The sequence below is a fragment of the Buceros rhinoceros genome, unplaced genomic scaffold (assembly GCF_000710305.1).
Source record: "Buceros rhinoceros silvestris isolate BGI_N320 unplaced genomic scaffold, ASM71030v1 scaffold38805, whole genome shotgun sequence".
NCBI lineage: Eukaryota > Metazoa > Chordata > Aves > Bucerotiformes > Bucerotidae > Buceros > Buceros rhinoceros.
Window position 1 is genome coordinate 6,886 of NW_010415336.1, and position 13,656 is coordinate 20,541.

General features: G+C 37.1%; 1 protein-coding gene across 1 annotated transcript in view; it reads left to right on the forward strand.

Annotated features, from left to right (window-relative positions):
• Positions 1–13,090, forward strand: part of LOC104494532 (integrin alpha-4-like) — a gene marked incomplete at both ends in the record, with an annotated part of 13,235 nt that extends 145 nt beyond the window's left edge. The window contains 12 exons of the mRNA XM_010137383.1: positions 1–69; positions 168–297; positions 1,656–1,723; positions 2,376–2,505; positions 5,904–5,989; positions 6,305–6,364; positions 6,459–6,596; positions 7,579–7,690; positions 10,766–10,860; positions 11,226–11,316; positions 12,495–12,540; positions 12,936–13,090. The exon at positions 1–69 is cut by the window's left edge and continues 3 nt beyond it. Of these exons, the coding sequence (XP_010135685.1) occupies positions 1–69; positions 168–297; positions 1,656–1,723; positions 2,376–2,505; positions 5,904–5,989; positions 6,305–6,364; positions 6,459–6,596; positions 7,579–7,690; positions 10,766–10,860; positions 11,226–11,316; positions 12,495–12,540; positions 12,936–13,090 (1,180 nt within the window). The remainder of the gene's footprint in view (positions 70–167; positions 298–1,655; positions 1,724–2,375; positions 2,506–5,903; positions 5,990–6,304; positions 6,365–6,458; positions 6,597–7,578; positions 7,691–10,765; positions 10,861–11,225; positions 11,317–12,494; positions 12,541–12,935) is intronic.
• Positions 13,091–13,656: the final 566 nt, after the last annotated feature.

Sequence of the window (13,656 nt, forward strand, 5' to 3'; positions counted from 1 at the left end):
GAAGAGCGTGATAATCAGTGGCTGGGTGTCAGCTTATCGAGGCAGCCAAAAGAAAATGGATCTATCGTTGTATGTATTAACCACTGGAGCTGCGTGTCTGTTTGTCAGACTGCCTTCACCTTTCTAATGCTTTTGTGTCAAACATCATGTTTGGTTTTTATCCGTAGGCTTGTGGACATAGATGGAAAAATATCTTTTACATGAAAAAAGAACACAAACTCCCACATGGTATTTGTTTTGCTGTCTCTTCTGATTTTCGAACTGAGCTGAGCAGAAGAATACGTCCATGCTATATAGGTAAGCAGAAGGCTTGGGTCCTTTATAGGGATGGGTAAGATGCGTAATCGTATGGTGCATAATCGTATGGTGAATCGTTTGTGAAGAGCCTGTCTTGCACCGAGCAGACTTTCTGTAGCCAAGGGTTTGAAGATTGAGTGCTGATGATATGAGCCCAACTTAGGATGTAAATTTGTTAACAAAGTGTTTATCACTTCAAAGAAAAACTGCTTTCAACAGGAAAAAAAATAGTTTAAATAAGGCATCAGAATACTAGTTCCTTGGACCGGATCACTGAAGGATGTGTGCTTCTCAAAAATAGGCCAGTAGAGGACATGCTTCCTTCCTTTACTTTATCATTTGCTTGCTCTGCTCAGGAGAGTGCCGCAGAGCAGAGCAGCAGTACTACCTGCAACTGATTGTTGCCCTCCACTCCTTAGCCTTTGATACAAAGCTGCTGTGGTTCCTCAACACAGTGTGTGTCCCTGTTACTTACTTGACTCGACTCTGTTGTTCCTTACTTGATTCCAAGGTGCCTGCTGTGGCATGAGGTCTTCAGTGGTCCTTATTCAGAGGACTTTAAGAGCAGAATAAGAGTCAGGATCTGAAGGTATCAAATGAGTCCACCCTTGCCTTTCCTTTCATACCCAGCTCCAATCCAGGAGAATGATCTCATGACCCTGCCCCTTGCCAATGCAAGGAAGAGCTGACACACTGGTCTTCTGTGCAGACTGATAGAGTAATGCCATCAAATGTCCCACTACTGGCTTCAGAGACTGTTATAAGTGTTGGTGTAACCAGGTTTTTATCTTTGGTGACTTTTTAAGTAGACAAAACTATGGGTGAGATGAAGGGAACCCTGATGGGAGGCTGTTAGCAAAGAAAAGCGGGAAAACAGAGCTGGTAGGGTTGGATGTTAAGACAACTGTTAAGGATGATAAATACCAGTATGTCTAAGTCAGCCATAACAGAAGCCCTTCAGAGCACTAGTGCAGTGTCAAGGCGATTCCTACCAAGATATGTAAACCTGTCAATCAGATTATGCCTAAAATGTATAGAGCGGAAGAGAAGAGTTAAGCTTATCTGACTGTGCTGCTCAAACTGTTTGTGCTTTTTCATTCGTGAAACAGTTTAAAAATACAGCCTTTAAATCACAGGATTTCCAAGGCAGCTGTGATAGTGATACGTAGTACTTCGAGTTTGTTACATTATACTGAAGCTAAAGGCTGTATAGTGGAAATAAGTATTTCTAGTTTTATTGCAGAACTGAAAATCAATGTTGGTTTGGTCTTTAACTTGTCTCGACTTCTGTTGAAGACCTAACAAATTCTGAAACTGCAGGCTTCTCATCCTTTTTAATATTTCTTGCCCATTCCCAGATTATGCACAGAAGTTTGGAGAAGACCATGGGTCATGCCAGGCTGGAATATCTAGTTTTTACATTGAGGTGTGTATTAAAGATATACCAAACTTGCGCCTCTCTATATATACTTACTTATATACTTACTATTTAATATACATATATAATTGCAAACATTAACAGTGTCTTTTATTGTGAGAGGGGAAAAATCAGACTTTTCTCATTTATTTTTAATTGAACCTTGATAAGACTTGTATGATAATTCCCGACTATATACTTTTATTCCCAAGAATAATTTATACCTTGTTAAATCCGAGGTTACTTTTCATATGGAAAAAGAGCACAAATAGAACAGAGTATGAAGTTTTATTATTCTCTTTAATCTGTTCAATATAACATTAACACTAATTCTTACCTTCTTGCTTTACAGAGTAATATTCTGTATTATTTAGTCTCCATTTCACCCTATGATTATGATTTCTAAAAATCTGATAAGATAATATTCTGTTTCTTGCTCTCTTTCACATTGTTCACAGCTCAAAGTTTTTAATAACTATATTTTTAGTCTGAAAAATGTGTGTGATCTTCTGGTAATCCCCCAGTACTGATCCAGGTACATCCTGAGTAGCATTTCATTGGAGAATTCACAGGAGATGTAAAGAAAAGCATTTGACTTGTTTTTCTTATTTTCATGAATATTTAAGTATGAGTGACAGGCTTTGTTTTATTTTTCTTTTAGGACTTGATTATAATGGGAGCCCCTGGATCATTTTATTGGACTGGTTCTGTTTTTGTATACAATACAACTGCAAATACAATCTATGCTTATGCAGATTCAAATAACCAAGTGAAATTCGGCAGTTATCTAGGTACTTACAAATATTTACTACTTTACAAAAATATAAGCCAAATAGTTAGCTAAATAACTGATCTTGAAGTGAGTGTACAGTGTTTTGTCACTGCTTTCTTAATTCCAGAAGCAACAGTTCTAAAGATATGTTCTGATTTTGTTAAATATTATTTCATTATTTCAATTCCATAATGAAATGTTATTCATTATTTTATTATGAGGCTTCCTCTATGTTATTTTTACACAGAAACTTCTCAAACACTGGATTTCTGTTTTATCAACCTTCCACTGAGGTTCCGTCATTGCTTAGTTTAAAAGGTAGAGATATGCCTCTGATAAGCAACACTTTGCACTTCACTGAACAGAGTCTGAAATGCTGCCAAGGGATTTTATAGCAAAAGACATAATGATTTCACATATAACAGAATATGAAAATTTTTTTACAGTGAAGGCTGCAAGGAAGCATGTCTTAATTGCATTGTCCAATAAGACTATGACCTTAAGAGACAGACTTGCGTCCAACTGTGATTTTTTTTTTAAATTTTTTTTTTTTTTTTTTTTTTACTTCCAACCATATCTTGGTCTGGATATGTGGGAGGGCAAAGCTTATCTATGAATGACTGCAAAGAAGGCTGTGAAGCTCCTGCTTGTACATATATCCAAGTAATTAGCTGAATTTAGTGCTAGCATTTGTAGGCGTCTATGCCAAGAACTATCAGCATCTTCCGTTTCCTCACTTAACGCTAAGAAAAGCTCATCTGTCCCTTTTGAATTCCTAAGCAAGAATATTTTTGCCTGTGACCATTGCTTTTTGCATTTTTCCATTCGTAGGTCCAGTTCATGTTTCTGATTTTGCTCTTTTGACAACAGGAAGCAAGCACATATTACAAAACAACTATTATGAAATAGAAAGTGGCTAACACTTCAGAATTCAGTACTGACCCTTGCAAAGGCTGCAGTTGGGGTCTGCAGGAAAGACGAGCAAAAGAGATGATGGATGGTAAAAGGTGATCAGATACCCAGATCACTATGATTAACCAGTAGCATTTCTAACCTTTCAGAGCACAAATGAAAAACTTCAGAGAATGCTTGCTCCAGCTTCCCAAATTACAATCGGCAGAAAAAATACTGTACCTGCCTGGGAACTGCTTGTTCCATTTTTCTGCTCCTATATAGGAGAATTTCTGTAATGAATGAGTCAAATCATTGATAGCCAAAAGCCAGACACAGGCAAACAGGTTGCATAAGGACTGGAAAGACTGCAGGGAAGACCTTCCCACACACGTGTGGTCTCTTCATGATCCCTTGCCCACCCAGCACTTGAAATCTGCTGGGGTTTGCTTTTCATATGCTTCGTCATTGACCTGGTATAACTGTAACAGCCAGCATGCTGGCTGGACAGAGCCACACATCTTTTAATCTTGCTCTTTCTACAGGGAAGTGAAGAAAGGGACCACCAGCTCATCTGTGTGTGTCTACAGTAGCAGCTGTGATAAACCTTAAATTTTGCATTGTTCCATGCTACTTAAACCTCCACTTCATTCCCTCCTAATAATACATAATGTGATTGAAGGGACTTAAAGGTACCTTCTTTCCCCTCTCTTAGCTTCCATTTCATCCCATCTTTGGCACTCTTTAAGGCCAAAATCTATTTAGAGTTGTTACTAAAGATTTTTTTTTTTAAGTCTGAGCTTGCTTCTCCCTCAAATAATGAACAAAAATATCCTTACCAAGTGGTAGAACTATATCGTGACCAGAGTGTAGTTCAAGCACACGACCAGACATAATTATCTGCTTACACTTCTTCTTCTGGCAGGGACTGTGAAGTTGGTGTCTTTATTTACATTTTTCATTGAACTGTTAAAAAATAATAACTAACAAATCTTTAATTAAAACAGTGTGCAAAGCTGTTTAAATACCTGACAATTAAAAGAAAGAATAACTGACTTTTTTAAAAGGGATTAGATAAGTAAGTCAGTCCTTCAAATCAGCTGGGCCTCGTGAAAGAATAACCTTAGGCACTTAACAGACTGCTTTAAAAAAACACAAAGGAATAGACAGTTTCTTTCAGGAATCTGAGAACAGCAAATATCATTTCACAAAACTGAAAAACTGTAGTAATGGTAAAGAGGAGAGAATTCTGGGGTTGGAAATGAAATTTCATTTGACTATTTCTTTGTATTCAAAGAGCCAATTATGTGATTTTCCCCACCCCCCAATATTTTATTTCCACAGTAAAAATGAGGACTGTCTGATTACTGTACTTCTCACGTGTGTGTGTGTTTGGCAGTTGTTTGTGGGGTGGGTAGTTGTTGGTTGGTTTTTTTAAGTTCCTCAGAGTTACCAATGTTTACACTTAAGCAAAACCAAAATAACTAGAAAATAAAACCCAGCGGAGGTAAATTAAGGGTCATCCACTTAAGCTTAATTTTTTGTTGAATAAGTAAAAACTAGGTGTTGACCTTTAAATGATTAATTGCCTTGTTCACCTCTTAGCTTAAAATATGAAAAGAAAAAGCTGGCTTAATGAGAACTTGAATTCTAGACAGTTACCTTCACATATGAAAGATTTGAGGCTCGGTCTCATCTGACCTAAGATGACTTTTCCATTTTTTCTGGATGCTCTGAAAATCAACAGTCATTCAGTAAATGCGAGAATCACAGAATATGTTAACTGTCTTCTCTGTTTCAATTTAGCCATAAAGTATTCTGGAAAGAGTAAGGATGACTTGTGTAGCAACAGTTGTTAGCCTTTGGTTTGCAGTTCTGTGGCTGGACATCTGCATCAAAATATGGTCCTATTTGTTAAGAGCTGTCTCCCCATATATAGCAATATATTACATAGATTCATTTACATAAATTGATGCAATGTTTTTATATTACATAATCAAGCTTTTGCTCTGTTCGTTCATGGCATTTTCATATGTGTATATCCACAGCGCTGTATGTGTATGAGTGTATTTATATGTGCACGTGCGTGTAAGTAGCCCTACATTTCGTTTTTCTCTAGTCCAGTTACAACAGTTGTCAAAGAGTAACAATTGAATCAAATGTTTCTGCATTGCACTGTATGGATTTTTCATCATTTTAATCTGTATTACAATGTGGAATCACTAAATAATTGTGGAATATGAATTAACAGAAGGTGTTGGCAGTTTATTTTATTGGCCTTTAAAGTACGGTGGATAATTGAGATCCTGGGAAGAAATGAGTGTTTCTGATGCCTGTTTTTGCTTGCTGGAACTTACTGTGTGTATTGACCTTTTGCTTAACTTTCTTTTTTGTTTTCATTGCATGAGGTCTGACTGTTAGATTCTCAATAATTTGTGGTATTGACAGCTTTTATACGTTATGCTCCATTTTTTTCTTTCTTTATATAGCATTTTCAGTATTGAATAGTGTATTTCTAATTTACAGGATACTCTGTTGGAGCTGGACATTTTCTAACATCAGCCAGTACAGAAGTAATTGGCGGGGCTCCTCAACAGGAACAGACTGGTAAAGTAAGAGATTGCCTATACTATTGGTTTGAAGACTATACCCTCACATATGCATCCGTGATTTTTCCAATTTAGATTAATATATTAAAGGTAAGTATCAGATAGATGTGATTTTTCATGGAGAGAAAAATGAAAGAAGGAATGAGGGAAGATAGCCCAGATAACATTGTTGTCAACTATGCTGTTAAATTTACAAATGGAAAATAATAAATAGCTGTGTCTTGTGATAATGTGTGTTGCTTGGCTGATTCTTTAGCACAGGGTAGTATTTCAGATTACTGTTTGCTGAACTCCACTTACATTTTCTTTTCATTTTAGGCATACATTTTTAGCATTGAGAAGCAGCTAAACATTCTATTTGAACTAAGGGGTAAAAAGGTAAATCTTTCATCCAGTTTTTGCACCTTAGAACTTCTAGCATGTCTTCATCAAAATTAAAAAATAATGTGAGTGATTCCTTGTTTGCACACAGCTTGGTTCTTACTTTGGAGCTGCAGTTTGTGCTGTGGACCTGAATGCAGATGGCCTCTCAGACTTGCTAGTTGGTGCTCCAATGCAAAGTACCGTCAGAGAAGAAGGAAGAGTTTATGTCTATATCAATTCAGGTTCTGTAAGTATTTTCTCTTAAAAACACATAGTAACACAGTCACTCGATAAGAAGAGATTTATTCCCTCTTATTGTACAGTATTTCAGGATATAGGAAAAACAACTCTAGAATCATGATGACAATCCAGCGGGACTGCGTAGCCCACCTGCGAAGGCTAGCTGTGTAAACTGTAACGCATTGTCACTTACCCTAGTGTTACAACTGAGAATAGACTGGGTTTGTTTCCTAGTCACTTTGGGTGGTGACAGCTTGCCACCACAGCCTCCTTGCAAGCTTTTCCCCGTTGCTATGCTTACCTCTGAACTGGCATGTGAAAAGCAACTTACTTAGCACTTCAGAAACAAACAAGGAATGAAAAATTTGCGTGCAGTTAGTGGTACCCGTCATGACAGAGACTAGGGGTCCTCAGTTGGCAAATAAAGTGGATAGATCGTGCATTAGAACTAGCTTCCTCTTATTCCATTTAAGGATCAGGAGTGAAAGTATAATCACAATTGTGTGCTTTTGAATTTATCTGGCTTTGTAGATTTTATCTTCCTATCTTATTTTCCTTTCATTCTCTCCACTCTAATACATACGTATTTTCTTATGCTTGCAATTAACGTTTTCTTAACAGAGAACTGAGTTGCTCCAGGATTTCTACAACTAACTAAGACACCCACAATAGCAGCTACTGTTTACTATTTTTTAGCAAACAGTTTTCTCAGAACAGTAAGCCCCTGCATTCTGATATAAGCTTGCTGCTGTTTACAGGAGTTTGGTATGGGAACACATTGCTGTGCTCTTTCCTGAAGAACTATTTTCTTATTCTGTATTATTCTTACACGAAATACTGTTCAATATCTTCGATAATGCTTGCTTCTGCACCAAGGAGTTCAGTAGGGTTATATGTTGGTGTTCAAGGGAGTTTTAACATTTTGAGTAATATTCCAGGCCACTTTGAAGATGCTCTTTTAATGTGTTATTGACTCTAATTTCCCTCAGAAGGCAAAGATGGTAGAACTGAACATAGAGTTGAGTGGGAGTGACTCATATGCGGCCAGATTTGGAGAGTCCATAGCCAATCTGGGGGACATAGATAACGATGGTTTTGAAGGTAAGCATACAAAGAAACACCCTTGGGTTTCATTCTCTCTAAGCAGTGGACTGTCATGATAAACAGGAGGATTATGGAAGTCTGAGAAGACATTCAATTGACTTAACCTCTCTTTTCTAGACCACTGATTTGAAATATACCTGTTTCACAGTTGTTAACGTGTAATACCAAGAGATTAGAGTCTATCGCTTTAATAAAGAGCGTGAGCATAAAGTGAAAACATAGTCTGTATCTTCAGGTGCTGGACCTCAAGTGGAATCCCTAATCCTGCTTGAGACATCTGAAAGAACAGATGGGGAACAATTTGGTGATTTTGTAACATCAGAAATAAAAATTACACATTGAGTCAAGATTTGTTTCTGTGTCACCAATAGGAAGTGCTAAACACATGGGATTATTATGGGAGACTGTTGTGGGACTACTTCCCAGTTGGGCCCTTAGGTGATTCATGAATTGCCTAGTATGGGCTCCTACTGGTTGGAGAACACAGGGAAGGACTTTGATGGCCATGCCCCAATAGCAAATTCAAAACATTAATGGGGCTCTGAGGGAACTTTTTCTTCCTGTTTTCTGTAGAGGGGAATCTATTTCAGGCACATAAATGCCTAAACAGAAATTGAGAATATCCTCCCCTCCTTCCCGACCACACAGGCTGAAACGCGCTCTCTAAATACACTGGAATATTTAATACTTCATATAAATATGCTGAAATTTCCATTGACATTTGTTCAGGCGGAACCTGCTCAAAGGGCGAAGACATTCAGTCTCCAGACTTGTGTCTAACTTCTGTAATAAGCTTAAAAGTAACAGACATTGAAAAGAGAATGCCATGTCAAAGTTACAGATAAAAGGTATTTTAGTTACAGAAAACAGATGAAAAGATGTAAGATGTGTTAGAAGATCTACAATGAATCTCATAGCCTCTCAGGGCAACTTGCTTTCTGGGGGTTGGACTTAGATGACTGTTAAAAAGGTCTCTACCAACCCAAACTATTTTACATGACTCTGCTTCCAGTCAGGCCGTAGAAAGCCCTGTGATCTGCTGTTCTCAGCTTCTTTCCAAGACCATTCACTGGCTGTTTAAGTAGCCTGCAAAAACACAGCTGACTGGGAGGCCAAAGAAGCAAGAGGGGACTTGGCCCAGTGGCTTCATTCATCTTGTCATGGTTTCAAACAAATGGAATGGCCAGTATTCCTGTCTCAAAAACTGGCGTAGAGGGACCTCCCCTCCAGCAGAAGGGGAGGCACAACAACCTCTGTAGGGGCAGGATACTAATACAACAGGCATTTTCTACTGTTCAAAAATTCATAAATGGTTTCAGTTTTTCCATCACCGAAAACTTGGACTCTATGCAGGGAGCCAATATCCTTTGTACAGCTTTTTCTGGGCTGTATCTTTACCAAGGCCACATCCTTTTTCATGCTTCTGAATTGCCCTTTTTATTTGCAGTTACAATCCAGGGTTCTTCTTTCACTCTTCCCGTTGTCTTGTGTTCTTGGTCCTGTTATGTAACCTGCAAAGCTTGAAACAGTCATTCTCTTCTTACATGATCTCCTTTTCCTTAGTCTTTTTTTTTTTCTTATTTCCTTCTTTGGTACCTGTTCCTCAAACTCTTGTTAAATTTGATATCTCCTCTTTTGTATTGCCTTCACAATTTTATACACAAGTTTCAATTTTTGCCGCAAAATGTTTGCGAACTGCAAAGAAGAATCGTATCCAAATGTAGGGCAGGGGAACAGAGAAGTAATGTCAAATTAATAGTGGCATAGCAAAGTAGATGTATGACAATACAATGTAAAATGGGCATCCTAAAACTGCAGGGGGAGATGGAGCAAACTGGATTAGCTTTCGAAGGGAGCAAAAACATTGAAAAGAAAATGTGGAGGCAATATTGCGAGTGGCAGTAGGAAAAGGTATTTTGTAAGAAAAACAGCTGGAAGCAAAATATAAAGAGAAATTGGGCATTAGGAACCATTTGTCTGTAGTACATAATAAAAAAGCACAGCACAGCCAACTGCTCCAGTCATCTAAACCATCAGTATCAGCCCTGTGAAAATTGTAGCATGCGTGTTGGTGTAGAATCTGACCTCCTCAAGAACATATGTGTGATTTTAATTAGTACAGCTTGGCTGTCCTATTTTTATCTCACCAGTAGAGAGATACATATTTTGTTTTAGTCACCAAGGTATGGATTCAATCAGAGAATTGTTCAGTGAAACCAAACCATTGGAGCTTTGCTTTTCTTGTGATTTTGGTTTGGTGCAGTGTACAGTATTTCTCATTTGGAGATAGTTCAATTTTGCTTATTTGTGAATGAATGTTCACAATGACTAATTTATATTAGTGACTTTCAAGATAATGTAATTCATCTTCCCTTCTCTCCCTCCTTTCCTTTCTCTGCTTTTTGGCTAACAACCTCTGGCTATTTGAACGATGGGGCTTTTAAATAAGGGCTTTTGAGGGTGAGTAGATGAGTTGGTTGGTTGGTTTTGTGTTGCCATACCCCTCTGGGCATAAAACATATCCCTTTGTATGAACCGGCTACCTTCATTTCCTTGTAAATGTGTGTTCAAGCATTTTATCAACTGTTAAGGGCATTTCATAGAAAAATAAATGGTTCATTTCAGGCAGCGTAATATGAGTACTTCTTGTGTTTCAGTGATTTAATCTATGTGGGAATAGCAGAGTGCAGGAAAATCATCATAGTTCCATGAATACAAAGCAGGTTTTTGTTTGGTTATTTCTTTAAAAGACCATGATAATTCTGGCTATTCTACATTATAACCTCTTAACCTCTTAAAAGTCAAATTCAGTATCAGTAGGAACAGACCTTCTCTTGAAAAAAAATGGCTGTATTTGACCCTTGTGTTCCAGAAATGTAGCACTTAAGGCAGAGTCGGACTACTGAGCTGCTCTGTATTGTTTCCATTTGATTTATATCTCTCTAGCATTTCTTTTGAATTCAGTCAGATGAATTTGGTCTGGCACTGCATGCATCATGATTTGGATTTCCTTAATCCTACCTTGTTCATGTTTCCTAGCCAACTGATTATTGTTAAATTGTTTTTCCACAGATGTAGCAATTGGGGCTCCACAAGAAGATAATCTAAAAGGGGTTATTTATATATACAATGGCAGGGAAGATGGAATTACACCATCGTTTTCACAGGTATGCTTTTTCAGTGAAAAATAATCAATCCAGAGAAAACTTCAAGTTTAAATTCAAGAGTTTTCCCATCACTTAACCCTCAGACCATCTGAGATACTTCAATTTTTTACGTAGTCTGTGATTTCTAGACTACGTAAATCCGTAATATAACCTGTAACAGAAATATAAATGGTTTCAGAGGTCTCAGGCAGGGTTTATGGGATATAACATTTGCAGTAATTGAGGAATATTACTTTCAGAGGTGTACTTTCACAGATAAGCATGTAATTGCTTTCAGCAGCAGGATGCTTATGCTACTATTTTTCATTGGAAAAGATTAGCTTTCCAAGAATAACGGGTGGGTTTTTTGTTTCTTTCCTCCACAGAGAATACAAGGAGACCAAGTCGGTAATTCTTTAAGCATGTTTGGACAATCTATAGCAAGTGGGATTGATGCAGATGACAATGGTTATCAAGGTGAATTAAACAATCCTGTTTGTTTTTCATTTTTAAAAGAGTAGGGATTCGTAGGGAACAACCTACTGTGCTACTTGTTGCTTTTAACAGAAGTGAAACCTATTATTAAGATGACATGTCACATCTTACATTTTGGGACAAGAAAAAAACCAAACAGGTAAAGCTGAGGCTAAGCAGTCAGTTTTCATAGTCATCTATTATTTAAGGACTGAGAACACTGTAATGGTAAGATACAATGCACAAGAGGAAGAAACTTTTTTATTTTTACAGCAACCATCTCATCTGCTTATGTTGGTTGGGTACTGGAAGCACATTTTTTGTCCAGAGTAGTGTGCTAACCTGAAAATCTTACTGGTCATTACATAGTCCATATTTTGGCACGATTCACTGAGCTCCTTCACTCTCAGTCTTTGTGAACAATACATTAAGTGGGCTCAGGGCTCGTGGCTTTGGATTAAGACTGTTGAGTTCTCATGGGCACGACACAGAAGTGTTAATTTGGTGTAAAGCAGCTTAGCTGGTTCCAAGTATATACTCATTGTTTTATACATATTGTCAAAATATTGTGACATATTGCAGATAAGCATTATGTCAGGTATTGCCTGTCCTGCCCCTGTGGGTGTAGAAGTGTAAAGTTAACACGTTGTGTGCTCTGGCTATGCCAACGGAAAAGTTATCCAGGTTAACTTGTAGTGCTGGGCTAAGACCTTTGTATCATTTAGACTCATCTGACAGATGCACTTTTGCTACCTCATTTGACAAGTATAGGTGTATTTCTTATGTGAATAGTTTTCAGTTAGTTTGGAATAAATTAAATATTTTTTCTATCTATGTATAATTTCATGCATATATGTCATTTATGTCATTATATATCTCTCTGAATTTTTTATATATGTACATATAGCAATATTGAATTTTGGATTAAAAACAAGGCAAGCTGAATTGTCCTTCAGTATCAGCCACTTAAATGTGACATAAAAATCAAATCATCACATTATTGGTATCTGTTTGAGGAATCATCTTCTAGACAGAGAACACCTTTGAATATTAGCATATACCTTGTAATAAGTAAAGGGCAGATGGTGTTTTAATGCTGACCAAAATGTGAATAAGCTACAAAATACTTGTACCTGAGAAGTAATTCCTGATGACAAATTATACTTATCGATCTTTTTTTTATGTAGCAATTGGTGCATTTCTCTCAGATACTGCTGTGGTGTTGAGGTGAGATTTCAGTGCTTTTAAAGACCATACAATTGAACAGTTTTTATATAATATATAATAGTTTATATAATAGTTTTTAATGCAGTTTAATAAAACTGTATAGTACGTTTTAACCTCGTGATAGTTGTCTTGGGGTCTTGAACTTCAGTCATTAGGCTCTAGAATGCTTTTCAGCTGAAACATTTAAGTAAACACATGGAAGAAAAAAATATTCTGAAACTTCCTGAGGCAACAGATAATGTACATACAACTATTTGGATTCTGAAAAATGCACACAGCTTAAAAATTATTATAAAATATCAAAATGGATTCTGTCAGAGATTGTTAAATTCTGCAGAGATTCTGTAAGCGACATTTGAAGTGTTTTGTGAACGTTAACTCTTTTCTATTCTTAGAACAAAACCAGTGATAATTGTTGAAGCTGCTTTAAAACATCTTAATTCAATAAATCGAACTATCTTAAACTGCATGGAAAATGACCAGCCTGCTGTCTGCATGAATCTGAAGATATGCTTTAACTATACAGGACGAGAGGTACCTGGTTATATTGGTAAGCTACTTGGAAAAAAATCCACTACGTGTATTCATTTTAAATGCACCTGTTTACAGAATAATGCTCTTGGTATTCAGTAGACCACTAATCTGAGTTCAGTATAAAGTGGAAAATTAAAAACTTGGATACCTTTTTTAGCTCATAATTGCCCTATGACATTGAGCCATAAACTTTTGCTCAATTTAGAATACTAGCACATCCCTGCTAGGACTACCAAAGTTACCTAGCCTAGAAGAGATAGTGACGTTAAAAAGGTGAGATATTGTGAGGATGAAGGTAGAACTCTGGACTACTGCATCAAAGATTTAGCCTGAAGTTCTGATGGCAACTGACTTAGACAAAGACTGATTTATAGCTAGCTAGCTGCATTGTGACAGTAAGCAGTTCAGCTGGGGCTGTGCACAACCATTTAGGTAATATTTTCACATAGGTTTTACAGCAGTGCTAAAACAGTATCATCATAGATTGGCTATTTCCAGTACCTCAATTAACTTACCTAACAGTGGTGCGATTAAATTCACACTTCCATTTTTGAACTACACTGTAATGATGCCATTTCAGAT